General features: G+C 36.8%; 1 protein-coding gene across 2 annotated transcripts in view; it reads right to left on the bottom strand.

The window, feature by feature from the left end:
* Positions 1 to 13,744, bottom strand: part of STK3 (serine/threonine kinase 3) — a 251,200-nt gene that overhangs the window by 207,600 nt on the left and 29,856 nt on the right. For both annotated transcript variants that reach the window (XM_024572314.4, XM_045204882.3), the window contains exon 4: positions 12,196 to 12,310. In XM_024572314.4, coding sequence (XP_024428082.2) covers positions 12,196 to 12,310 — 115 coding nt within the window. The remainder of the gene's footprint in view (positions 1 to 12,195; positions 12,311 to 13,744) is intronic.

Raw genomic sequence — 13,744 nt, 5'->3', positions numbered from 1 at the left:
CGGGGGAATTCTCACAGCAAACATTGCTGCTTACACAGCACACACGTTCCTTGAGAAACATCAAATTCCCTGTCCGCTAGTGTAACAGAAGGATCGAGGACCCAACAGTTTTGACTCCCCGTGTCACTACATACCTCTTCTAATGTTTAATATTCATTTCAGGAGTTATTTTAGAGATTTTTATAAGTGTGATTAATTCCTGGTATGTATTGTTTTGATTTGGGGTGTGGTAAACATATAGAAATATCAGATATTTTTGCCATTTTAACATCCATTTGCCCTTCTCCCACTAACATATTCTGATTTCTCCTTAGGAAACAACTACTTCCCCATCCTTGGACCATGTGTCTCTAGAAATCAGACCCATCCTAGACACATGACCTAGGTCTCAGCCAATTACCACATCCTGTTCCAACGACCACAACAATTCGCTCAGAGAACGGCACAAGGCCCATTCTGAAGCAGTGAGGTACAAGACTGCTGGATTTCAACTAGAAAGGTATAACCCAGGTACCACCTGGCAGCCGTCTAGTACCTATGAAGCAAGAGTCTGTCTGTGAGGGGAATCAATCCAGAGGTATCAGCACAATGAGATGAATTCAAGTAATTCACTTCACCCTGGATTGAGGGCTAGTTTCACCATGCATGAAACTAGCCCTGCACAGACTTTTCCTATGCGAGCAAGTCAATTTCCTTTTTGGCTTAAGCCAGTTTAGGCTGGGTTATCTGTACAATATAACCAAGAGTAGAAACTGATGCAATAAACTTGAAGTTGTTACCAAAAAGTGGAAAATTTCCTGGAAGAGAGGTTTGTATAAAGCACAAGTATAAAGCACAAACCACAGAGCAACTCTAGAAATGCTATTAGCTACTCCAGAGATTTAACAGCATGAGCTCTCTGCAGCTGATCTCTGTTTTCTGCCCCCAAAGAAAAGGAGTACAGTAATTGGGGGTAGGGTAGGTCTTTTAAAAGAAGCACAAAGACTTTTCTTAAAAGTCTCCTTCTCGCCTTCATTTTCCTACTGCTGCCTCCCCCAACTAACAAATATTTACTCCAGATTGTCTTCATATTGTATCTAGATTTCGCATTTTATAGAACTCCTACAATGCCTCAGTTTTCATTAGTTTTTATGACATGCATGATATAATCACACACGATGGTGACCAAAACCCCTTGCTAAAGATCAATGGTTTAGAGAAACTTGAGGAGTTATGTAGCAATCTCTGAAATACCTAAATCTCAAAAGTAATACATAAGCTTACATGTAACACTTTATCTGAACATCTACCAAGCCTCAGATTCCAACTTCTTTCCGACCAAAATTTCTCCCCCTTAACTCCTCCTCACTTGGGAAAAAGACGTGAACGAGGCTCAGGGATTCAACACGAGAAAATCACCGGGAAAAACAGCAGAACAACTCAGTAACTCCCTCCCACCCCTCACCACTCCATCTCATCCCACCCCCCAAAAAAGGCTTGAGAATATAAAATAGCCAAGGTTTTAAACAATAAAAAATTTACGGGATTCTTCCAGGAAAACACAAATCTGCTCAACACAAAGTACATACATTAGGAAACATAACTAGAATATTTTAACCATTATTGTATACAAAAGGGCAGAGAGAGGCTGTCTTTCATGAAATCTGGATTGCAGATGTCTGGCCAGGAAAAAAAAAGATTAATAATCTATCACAAAGTCCCACAACTACTGATTCAAAAAGAAAGCTTTCACTACTTACACCATATGTAAATACACATATATACACGCTGCTTATAATCCCTTGATCTGAAGAGAAAGAGAACTGATACTCTACTGTGAAAATGGTCAGTGGGCAGACATTTTACAATCCTTTCCCACATGAAAAGACTCCTGAAAAAGAGATCAGAAGACAACAAAGAAGCACTCAATATATACGGAGTTGTAAATCCTGTATGAACTAGTATCCATTACACAAAGGGGGAACACGCAGCAAAGTGATTAGGAACGTCAAACATGAATTAGTCCAATATCACAGACACAAATGTAAACCCCAAAAAGCACTTTATGGAATAGAAATCCACATATAGAAAAAAAAAAGTCTATTATTAACAATGAAATAATATCAAACTTTGAAGTTCCAAATAAATCTTAAATCAATAAAAAAAATCAGTATGCCCTCACCAAGAAAAAAAATCTGTTTGAAGTAGTACATAATTAAGATCAAGGCAGAACACATATTTTTAAAATATAACAAATCAAGCATTTACTAAAAAGGCTATTATGTACAGGGCATTAATACTACAGGCACTAAGATAAAACATTCTAGTATATTTTGCATAACCACTGCTTGATTCTATTAAACTTTCACTGTACCTAAAAATGTGAGCTCTAACTTATGCAGTGTATACTTTTGATTAACAAAGGTAACTCAAAGTACCAACAGTGCATGCTAGGATTCTGCCCTTGATCCCTCAGTCCTTTGCATTATTCCACTTGAACACACCTGACACCAAATGTTCACGATGCAAAGACACTCCCATCCACATAAGTGGGATGGTGGGATGACAATGACGATATCAACAGCAAATACACATACACTTTTTATGTGCCAGGTACTATTCCTAGCACTTTACATATATGTAATCTTCAGAACAGCTCGATGAAGTAGGGTAGTCTTCTTATCCCATTTAACAGATGAAGAAAATGAGTCAAGAGAGGTTAAGAAACTTGCCCAATTTCACAGTTGATATGTCACAAAGCCGGGATTCAAACCAGATGGTCTGGCTCCAGAGACTGTGCTCTGAGTTCAAGTTCAGCAATTAGCTATAATGCCAACCCTTTCTTTCCCTCTAATCTACTTTACTCATCTGTAATTCAGTTTCTTATCTGGAAAATGGGCTAATACCAGTTCTTACGTCATGTGGATGTTCAATCCTCATATGAGGATTAAATGCAATAATATATGTAGCATATTTAGAACAATACCTGGCATATACCAATGCCATGTAAGTAACTGTTCTTAAAGGATCTACCAAATGTCTGTCACTGGAGTTAAGAATCTCTGTAGGTGAGAATTTACCAAGCAGAATGGCCTTAATGTGTCATTCACAATTCTAAAGGAGTGATGACTAAATATAACTTGACTTCCGTAATTATTTCCATTATGAAATAACAAGCCCAACACCAGCCTGCAGGAAAATACATAAACAGGGTGGGACGAAAGGAGGTTTACAGTTATGAGTACGTGAAACAGAGTTTATTCTGGTATCATCATTCATTAACTACTGTGTAACTTGCTACCTGAACAACTGTAAACCTACTTTTGCCCCACCCTGTATATAACTTAGGAGTCTCTCTCTTTAGTCTGGAATTTCCTCTCCATTATTTTCTGTTTCCTCACCTCACCCCCAGCCAATATCACAGAACTATGTCTCATCCTGATAAAGGCAGATAGTACAAATTTCTCCTCGGTACCAAACTGAATGTTTACGTAAGTTTTAAGACACAAAATTTATCTGGTATTTTAATGTCAGCCTCATCTGTATAGCTTGGGTACTGAGCACTCGAAAAGGATCCAACCAGAACACTACTCTTAGAGAGTGCCTTCAGCGCAGAGCTGCACACCATGGAGACCGAGAGAACAGTCGCGATCCCCGAGCACAGGGTCTAGTGCTGATCAACGTTCAAATTTGCTTCTAATTTCCTGTTGTGACAATGTCCTTGAATACAGCTAGGATTTCTCTTGGGTAGAGACAGAAGAAAACCACTGGGTTCTAGGGCGCATATACATTCAACTCTATAGGAAATTAGCAAATTACTCCTCAAAGTAGTTGTACTAATTTACATTCTTCCAAGAGTATGGAAGTATACACAGTATGTGTAAGGAAAGGGGTGGGAGGGAATATCATTAATTCAGGTTCAAAAACCAACCCGAATTTGTAATTAATTTGCTAGGTTATTTGTCTTTCCTCCTCCTGAAACTCCATTAAACTGACAGAGAACATTTTTGACAAAATAAACTAATAACAAAAATCAGCACAAGAGAGTATAATAAATGTGGATGCATTTTTATGGAGTCACTGCCAAGCAGGCAAAGAGGCATGTGTCACAAAAGGAGTGATTACCAAGTGAACTCCAGAGGGACTCCAAGTTAGAACCGTTGGGTGGGGAGGGCAGGCAGAAGAAGGGAGATGGAAAAGGAGGTTAGCTTTTTCCAAGGAGGCTAAATAGAAGAAAAGAGAACAGGAACTGGCTCCTCATTCCTACTCTGCCCCTACCCCATCCCTGCACATGCAGTTTATGTGCGTTCTGGCATTTATCCCCGGGCCAAAAAAAGAAGGCAGGAGGGGGGGAGTTGGCCGCTCTCTCAAGAAACTGAACAAATTGCCTCTGTGGGCCCTTTCCTTCCTAAAAGCTAAGCTCCCAATCCATTCATCCTAACATTATACCTGCCAATCAAAAGCATTGTCCCAATGCTTCCAGGGAGAGCAAGGCAGCCTTCCAGCCAGTCAGTCCTGCCATGGGCAAGACCAGGATAAATCGAACCAGTGAAATAATAACCCCAGAGGAAACAGAGATGATGCAGGAAACAGAGAACAACTCTGCCTAACCTTGTTACTCTCACAGTGATTAGAAAAGCTTTTGCATCCATGTCCCAGCATAAAGATGTTATGAAAAAGGAATAATCAAAAACAAAAGAGCTCTGGTAAATTAAAATATAACTGTGGAAATTAAAAGTTCAGTTGTAAGAGTCAGAAAAAAAAAAGAAGGAACCAGCTCCACCATACCTGACAAAGTTTAAAAAAAAAATCTAGGAGAAATAAAAAATAGAATAAAATTGAGGAGATTCACCATCCAATGAAGAAAATAGAGGGGAAATTATCAAAGAAATGTTTCCAAAGCTGAAGAAAAACACAGATGTTTATTTGAAAGGGACTACTCAGTGCTGAGCATAACTAATAAAAAGGACATACACCTCGGCATATCTTGTTCCTTCTGCAACATCAAAAGTATCAAGATAAAGAGAAAAGTCTAAGAACTTCCAGAGGTGGGGAAGGAAAGCTATAAACAGAGGAGACTCTGACAGGCATTAGCTCTAATTTGAGCAACACTGGATAGGAGAAGATAACAGAGGAAAACTCTCAAAGCTCTTTCTGAGAGGAACTTATTTTCCATGTAAAAGTCTGCATAAGTTAACTATTTAACCAAGTGTGAAAGCAAAACAAAGACATTTTCAGTATGCAAGGACTCATTGTTGACCTCTTATTCTTGACCTCTTATCATGAAGAAGATAGTTCAGAAAGAACACAAAACAAGGGTGAAAACCAAGGAAATACACAAGAAAATAGTGGCACTAACCCAGGAGTCCAGTGAAAAGAAATCCCAAGGATGCAGCTAGCTGTACAGCAGACCTAAAAAGCAATGAGTCCACATTAGAACGAGAAAACAAGCTCCAAAGAATGTCTTAAAGAAGAATCACATAAATATCGGGAAACAGACAAAATGAGTAAGAAGTTAGAAAACATTAGCAAAATGATAAAGGTTTCATATGCTGCTTCACTCAACATAAAAAACTCAAGAAAAACTCCAGGAAAAACAAAAAATTATGTAACATCATACTCCCAACATAGACCCAGCAAACTAAAATGTGACAATAATTTTGAGCAAAAGATTAAGTGCGAGAAAAGTAAATCCATTTTAACCAGATGCTGGAACATTCTCCTTTAGGTGACCTAAGAGAATGTGTGTCGTTGAACTTTTATAGATGGAAATTTAGCAGAGCATTGCTTCCTCTTTCCAGATGTCCTTTGCCCTCCCTTCTCTAACTCACTCACTCGCTCACTCATTCATATTCATTCATTCATTCATTCATTCATTCATTCATTCTTTCCTGTAACTAATACTCACTGAGAATCCTACCTGCCAGGCACCGTCCTAGGGGCAGAGATAAAACAGTGAACAGCGAAGACAAATCCCTGCCATGGCAGTGCTTCCATTCTAACGAGAGGTGGCAGCTCCTCTTCGGAGAATCTGTTAAAGGGCTACCTCTCTCTCTCTCTCTCTCTTGCTCGCAAAGTTCTCTCTGAACTTCCAGGCTAAACACGACACCTATTCTACTCCTAAATAACCCTATTAACAGAATGGAATTGAGCTTCTTACATGCATATTACCTTAGCTCAGCTCATGAGTAAGCAATGCAACAGCAGCAACATTTATCAGAGTTATTTGTACCGCTAGTGCAGAGCACTGGGCCTAGATGAATAATTGTGTTTTGAGCCTTTCATTCAACCAAAATGTAAATAAAACTGCCAAGTAAAATGCAAAGCACTATACAAACGTTAATTCTTACTTAACAGATGAGGAAGCCGATGTCCTTGTCAGTTAACTGACTTGCCCAAATCACAAAACTAATTTTGATCCAGTTTGTGGAGGGGTCAAAAGTAAAATCCCTTCTGCTAGGTTGAATTAAAATAAGGACTCCAATCAATAAATGGGCCAAAATGGAAGAGAATGCCTTAGGCATTTTCTTAGAACACTTTCAAGTATATAATAAACGCCTAAGACACAGACTCTATTTCTTCCATATGTCAAGGCGTAACACTACAATTATGCAAAGATCATTTTGAAAGCCCTTTGAAAACCTCTAATCGAAATTAAAATCTATCTTTAAAAAGGTTCCATTTCACAGAGTTGTGTATATCTGATTTGCAGTACATAATACTTGAAATGCGTAAATATTTAGAGATGTTAATGGCATTTATTTTAAAATATATTGGCTTTTTAACTATTTCTTCACAAGAAAAGCTTTGAAATTATTCCTATAAATATTTTATTTATTTAGTGCCACAAATCAGGACTTTTGTTCTTTGTAAACTCAAAAAACTAAAAAAAGAAAATGCTTATATTAAATCCCATTAACAATAACAAAAAGGCAGGTTTCGCTTTCATCAGTCAAAGGAGGCCTTTGTTAAAGTTATCGAGTCATACATTTACAAAAATAAGCAAAAAATTAAATGTACATATGTATACAACTTCTGTAAAAATCAGGGAACTAATGCAACAGATTTTGTTATTTCACACATGCCAATGTTGCTAGTAAGCACACTTTTTATAGCTTTTCTGTGGTATATAACCACATCTGCTAATAACCTACATTATTAATACTAAATAGTAGTAGCCATGCAAATTACAACTTACCTACGAAAATATAACACTGACTAAATGGGTAGAGTTGTTTTACATTCACAGGATAAGCAGTTAAGGAATCGATCCTGGTTTAGTTCAACAAACACTTGTTATCAAGGGTTTGCTTGATGCCAGTAGCTGTTCCAGGCACTTTGAATGTTTCCAAGATGAATACGTAAAAACTTCTATGCTTGTGTGGCTTAAAGTAGGGGAAGGCAACCGAAATTTTTCTCCTCCTGAATACCAGAAGATGACTAATTAAATGTAATTTCCAACTACAGGATACCACAGTAGGGTTACCTACACATAGGTTCCACCACTTAAAAGATGGTTTAAAATTATGTTAAAAAAAAAAAAAAAGCCCTTGGCTGGGTAGTCCCGTAGACTGTCATCCCAATACGCCAAGATTGTAGATTCAATCCCTGGTCAGGGCATGTGCAAGAATCAACCGATGAATGCATGCAAGTGGAACAACAAATTCAAGTTTCACTCTCTCTCTTTCTCTCTAAAAATCAATAAAATAAAAAGGTAAGAAAAAAGTAATGCAAAAAAAATGTCAGTTACTAAATATACATGATACAAGGACTTCAGCTGTGTTTGTGAGTCTGAGGAATTTAACTCACATATATTTATGTATAGATCCCCTAACACTTATAAATGAGAGTCAAGGAATACTAACTACCTAGTGATTTTTACTCACAATGTAACGGTTAGTGGACTCAGAGAACCTGTTGCAAAACAGTACCAGGTGTCAGACCTTGGTTCAGCAACCTCAGTACTTGAGTTCTCGCTAAGAAAGAATTCAAAGCCAAGACTCAAACTATAAAAAAAAAGTATTTAGGAAATCACAGAGGTAGAAGTGAGCTGTGAAAGAAATGGGCCCAGGAAACAAGTTACAAAGGCAAAAGAGGGGCCCTTGGAGCTTAGGAGAAAGAGAGCAGCAAGGAAAACTGGCCTGGGGGAAGGGAGTGGGGAAAGTGGAGGGTGTGCTCCATAAAAGGAGCCGCACTGGGTCCTCCTCTTGAAGGTATTTATCTGGTGGTCTCAGGGGAGGATCCCAATAGAATATTCGTCAACGGCTTTCCAGGTGTGTCCTTCCAGGGTCATGGTCTCTACTGATTGGTTGGATCCAGGGCAGGGGGCATTAGTCAATGCATCTGGTCCTGATGTCAGCCATGGTGTCACTTGCCTTTCTGGGCCTGGACCTAAAACACAACTGAGGCCTAGATGTATTTGATGCAGGTCAGAACCTCACTGTCCTAGGGTCTTAATGCTTAAGGGTTTTTCTCTGACCCCCTAGTTCATTCCCCTTCCAAAGGGGGTGCGGGGGTGGGGGGTCCTAGCCCATATGACTAGCAACATGCCATGGGAAGAAGGGTCCAGGAGATCAGAAAGGCATGACCAGTGATATGAAACATCAGGGGAGGAAAGGTCACCTTGGGGGTAGAGTCCTTGTTTTCCCAGTTTTGTCCATTGTGCTAGGTACTTGGGGATTTCTGCCTGGTGGCCTTCTGTACCTGGCCTACTGTCCTTGTTCTGCTCATGCCCATCTAACTGCCTCCCACAAAACTTTTATCACCCGCCAGAATACAGGAGAGTTTCACCTTCATTCTATCTCTAGTACTGCCAACATTAATTACCACAATTACCACTCATTACCCAGATCCAATGCCAACTCTGTGAGCTGCCCCATGTTAAATGGCAGCACTCAAACAGACCCAATACCCACCCTTTGATACCAAGCCTCACTCCCAATCACTGGAATATGCTTAATTAACGCCCAAACTTAACTCTAGGCCTTTGTCTTTGCCTAGATATTTCCCAAAGCAAAAGTACAGATCAGGGCATAAAACCTCTGAAAGATATATTCTAAAGCTCCTTCTTTAATATGCAGATAATCAGATGATTGGTTTTATGACTTTTAAAATATATGAAATGTTCACATAACTATTAGCAAACTGTCAGGCAGTCCTGCAAACTGATAATAAAAAGACTATCACCAACAACAATAAAAGGCAAAAGATAGGTATAAAAAGGAAATAAAAGAACCAATTCACATATGAAAAGATGCCCAGTCTACCTAGATGTCAAAATATGTAAAATAATAATAGTAAAAATTATAATAACAGCAGCTAAAATTTATCGTGTTCTTTAAGAATGGAGATACAATAAAGATTTACCTAATTAATTAATCAACCAATTACCAAATAGATATGAAACTCCCTGGGAAAATAGGAATTTTGAAGAGGAGGTGAAATTTGAGCTGGTCCTTCATGGATGAAAACTCACTAAACGTAAAGACTGGGAGGGGATGCGGGGAGAATGACTCAAAGGTGGGGGAGATGATGAGGCAATATCATTAACAAAAACACTGAAACATGAACCCAATTTTTTAATTCTGGGAAGCAGTTTGGATTGTGAAGCTGGAATCTAAAGTGCATGATGTAAGGGACAGGTTATAAAACTATACAGACAGAAGGAAGATAAGATATAAACAATACTGTACTTCAGGCTAAAAAGATCAAACTTCAGTGTTTTTTTAAACACAGTGAAACTTACTATAAATGATCTTTTAATTTGCTTTATTTTTTCTGAGTCAGGTTGAACGTCTTATGTAAGGGTGATTTATACTGATTTATATTTCTTTTTCTGTAAATAATCTGGAAATAAATATTGCTCTATCAAGTTTTAAAAAAAAACAAAAACCCTATGTAACGTAATCAAAATTGTTTTTTCCTATCTTGGAAAAGTGGTTTTCCAAGTCATTCCTCTCAAAACAAAGCAAACACCTTAAGAAAACTGCCAACCTAGAGTTCTTTACCCAGCAAATATATTGTTCAAAAATGAAGTGAAATAACATTTTCATATAAAAAAAATCTGAGATCTTATCACGATCATACCCACACATAAGAAAACACTAAAGGATATTGTTCTTCAGGCAACTGAGAAATGCAGAAAAGAATAAAGAGCAATAAAAAGCGTAGTACGATTATACAAGTAAATATAAACACAGACAATATTAAACAATAAGAATGCCTTGTGCTGTTTAAAATGTATATAGAATTAAAAGAAACAATAAATTATATAACAAAAAAAAGCACAGAAACCCTAAAAAAGAAAAAAAGGCTCCCATACTCATAGGAAATGATCGATTGCTCTGTGACCATAAAACAGTAACTACCAGAGTGAGTTTTCATAGATCAAGGACAACTGTTTTCACTGGTCACGTTGTTGAAAGCCATCTAATCAGTAACAGCCATGACTCTGAAGTTCAGACAATCAAGGTTACCACTCCAGTGCAGATTCCTATGAAATGACCAAATATTTACAATGTCAAGGCATTTTTTTAGTGGGATGATACATATCCATATATTGCTAACCTTCATAACAAGGGTACTCCTTTTAGAAAATAAATAATGGTGGCAAAATAGTACAACAAATAATCTTGAGATTTCACAGGAGCTGTTATCAAGGCAACACCCAGAGACAATAACCTGCAGCTCCTGATCCATCTCATGCAGCTGTGGGTTCTTTTTCACATCTGGGAATCAGAGCCTTCCACGCCCAAGGATCACTGTTCTGTGAGAAAAGCAACTAGACCACTGCCAACACATGACTCCCCAACAGGTTCAGGAGGTCCTGTCTTCTATGAAACAGTGCACGTGGACTGAAATCTTCCTTTCCTGACTGGTGAATGAGATTCCAAAGAGTAAGGATCCCATCCATACTCATCTCACAGAACTTTGTAATTATTAACAACAAGAAATAAAGTACTCGAATCAAATACTTCCTAGCTACTCAAAATGGTAACATTAACATTTAAAATCAAAACAACAGATTTTCCATTTCACACGCTTTTACTTCATATTTCTACCTGGTAATTTTAAACACCAATTGTGCTGAGTTTATCTCTAAAATAGTTTTAAAAACACATCTCTAACTGAAGTATAATTCCGTTCAATTACAGCACTGTTCTGCTACTCAAGAGTCATCTGATTTACATAAACGCTAGGTGAGCACCACGGAAATTCTCAAATATATAACTAGAACGTCACAAATCACTTAAACCATTCTGTCAAAACAGAGATTATATACTTATGTTTCACTTCCTTTTAAAGAAACTCTATTTATTTTCTCTAACAGAAAAAAAATCAGTAGAATAAACTTACAACTTACATCCCCAATCAAACTTTAAAATGATTCTGGTTAACCACAAATTGACTCAAGTAGTTAAATTAAGTATTTTTCTGAATGCATTTTACTGAAACATGTCTGACAACATACAATAATGTCATATAGTAATTGGGTTACTGTTTTACAGAATTACAAATCATTTCACTGATTATTATTCTTAGTCATTCACAGATAAAAAGGACATTCTTGTCCTTATAAAATTATCCAAGAAAACTAGACACACTGCTAGCCGAAAGGAAACAATTTTGTAAATAGATAGCTCTTTTACTTAAGGTTAAAATATAACCATAAAAAGCTATTATTAATAATACCTTTCAATGAGCTGAATTCACAAAAATTTTTACAAAGTTGCATTCTAGCTCTATCACTTTCAAATATCCTGATAATATTTGGGAAAATAATAAAAAAATTATTTTTCAATTATTTTTAAAATTTAGAAACAAAAAACTTCAACTGTTTATCAGCCACAGATTATAATATAAACTACAGAAATGTCATGAATACTATGAATTTTAAATAAAATTCTAGTCATAATTTACTAAACTCGATTAATAAAGAACATACACAATGATTTAAAATGTAAAAGAGGAATACCACGGTAGTTTTTTGATAACTTACCAAAAAGTATCCCAATATATAAATTAAATAATCATATGACTCCTAAATTAGCCATACAAAGATTTGTGGCTCATTCTCATACCTCATACTAGATCCCTTTACACTCTAAAACGTTTCCTTTTTTCACACTAGTATTTTCCTTGTAACAAAATACTACCTAATCAGATTCTAATTATGAATCTTTAGAAATGAAATTAAAAAAATTTTTAAATACTTACTGTCTTGTTTCGTAACCGAATTATGTCTGAGACAGAGCCAGCTCCACAGTACTCCATAACAATCCAGAGGTCTGTGTTCTTAAAGTAACTGCCATAGTACTTCACAACATACGGGCTGCAGACACACACACCAACAATCAAACGTACTTATTCCCAAAGAAAATGATTTCTTGATCCCAATACAAGGTATTTCAGCATTCCATAATGCCCCAATAAATAAACTTAATGACTAATTCCTACTGCACATCGAATTGTCTGTATGTAGGGCTCACCAACCGTGTATAACTACTTAAGTCATGGATAAAATTTAACAGGTTTACAAACCAGAGGCCCAAATGTTTTCAATAATTGCCAAGAAACTGAGGCTTTGTTTTGGTAAAGAACTACTACTTAACATAAGGAACAAATGAAAATATTTTTCTTTCACTGAAGCATTCTAAATATAAATCTTTTAAAGGATTTTCATTCAGTCAAATATTAACACTCAATGTTAAAATACTTTATATTTCAATGGGGCCAAAATTTTTTTTAATTCTCTTTCATTTTGGCCTTTGATGATTCTGGAGAAAAATAATGTTTTGCTTTAAATTCAGACAATTAAAATTATTAACAATTTAAACTATTCTAAACTGAGATTTAGAGCAGAATAAACTGTGTTTATAGCCACGTTGTTTTAGGAAGACTGACAAAGGGAAAAATGACCAGTTTTTTTTTTTAACTGAGGTATTAGGAATTAAACATGTATATTTAGGTGACCCACCCCCCAAAAAATAGCATTATGCAAGTGTTAAGCCCCTGATGGGCCTGGCATTATGTTATGCTCCATCTTCCTTTTCTACATCAAATTGTGGGAACCGCATTCTTACCCAGTTACCAAATTAATAGAAATGTCTGGGGAAATTTTATAATTATATTTTTTGATCTGAGGACTGAGGAATTTTGAATGTATTGTTTTTCATAACCACTTGAATTTCCAGTTATACAGCCTTAAAGGGAAATATGTAACATAATCTAAACATATAACACAAAATAAAGGAAAGCAAAATTAAACAAACCCAAGCAAGAAAGTTCCTCTAAGATTATTCAGTCATTTCATGAGCTAAAGGGCTTATATGAATCTTATATAACTGTTGGAAGGGAGAGTTTTCTGTCGATCCCTTATTAATAGGGCACTGATTTGATTAGGGGTGACCGTGTGTCCAGACTCCCCTCGTCACCAGTTCTGTCACCATGTGTTAACTCCGATAAATAAAACATTAACTGGGGGGCTTCTGGGAAAGCCCTTTCCTGCTTCTTCCCTTCTCCCCGCCTGCCTGGAATATAGACAATAAGGCTGGAGCTGGAGCAGCCCACTTATAAACACACGATAATAAACATGAGAACAAAGGCCATATGCTAAGAGCACAGTTTAAGGAAAAAAAGCCCTAAGAGAGCTGTTATATTGTTGCTGCTACATCAGCCCTATCTCTAGACCTTTCCTAAAGAGAGAATAGTAAGACCCTCTTTGATTAAGTAACTATAGGCTAAACAGAGTCCTAGTTTATAAACT

This window comes from Desmodus rotundus, chromosome 8 (genome assembly GCF_022682495.2).
Source record: "Desmodus rotundus isolate HL8 chromosome 8, HLdesRot8A.1, whole genome shotgun sequence".
NCBI lineage: Eukaryota > Metazoa > Chordata > Mammalia > Chiroptera > Phyllostomidae > Desmodus > Desmodus rotundus.
The sequence above is the reverse complement of the archived record's forward strand: the minus strand, read 5'-3'. Positions and strand labels throughout refer to the sequence as shown.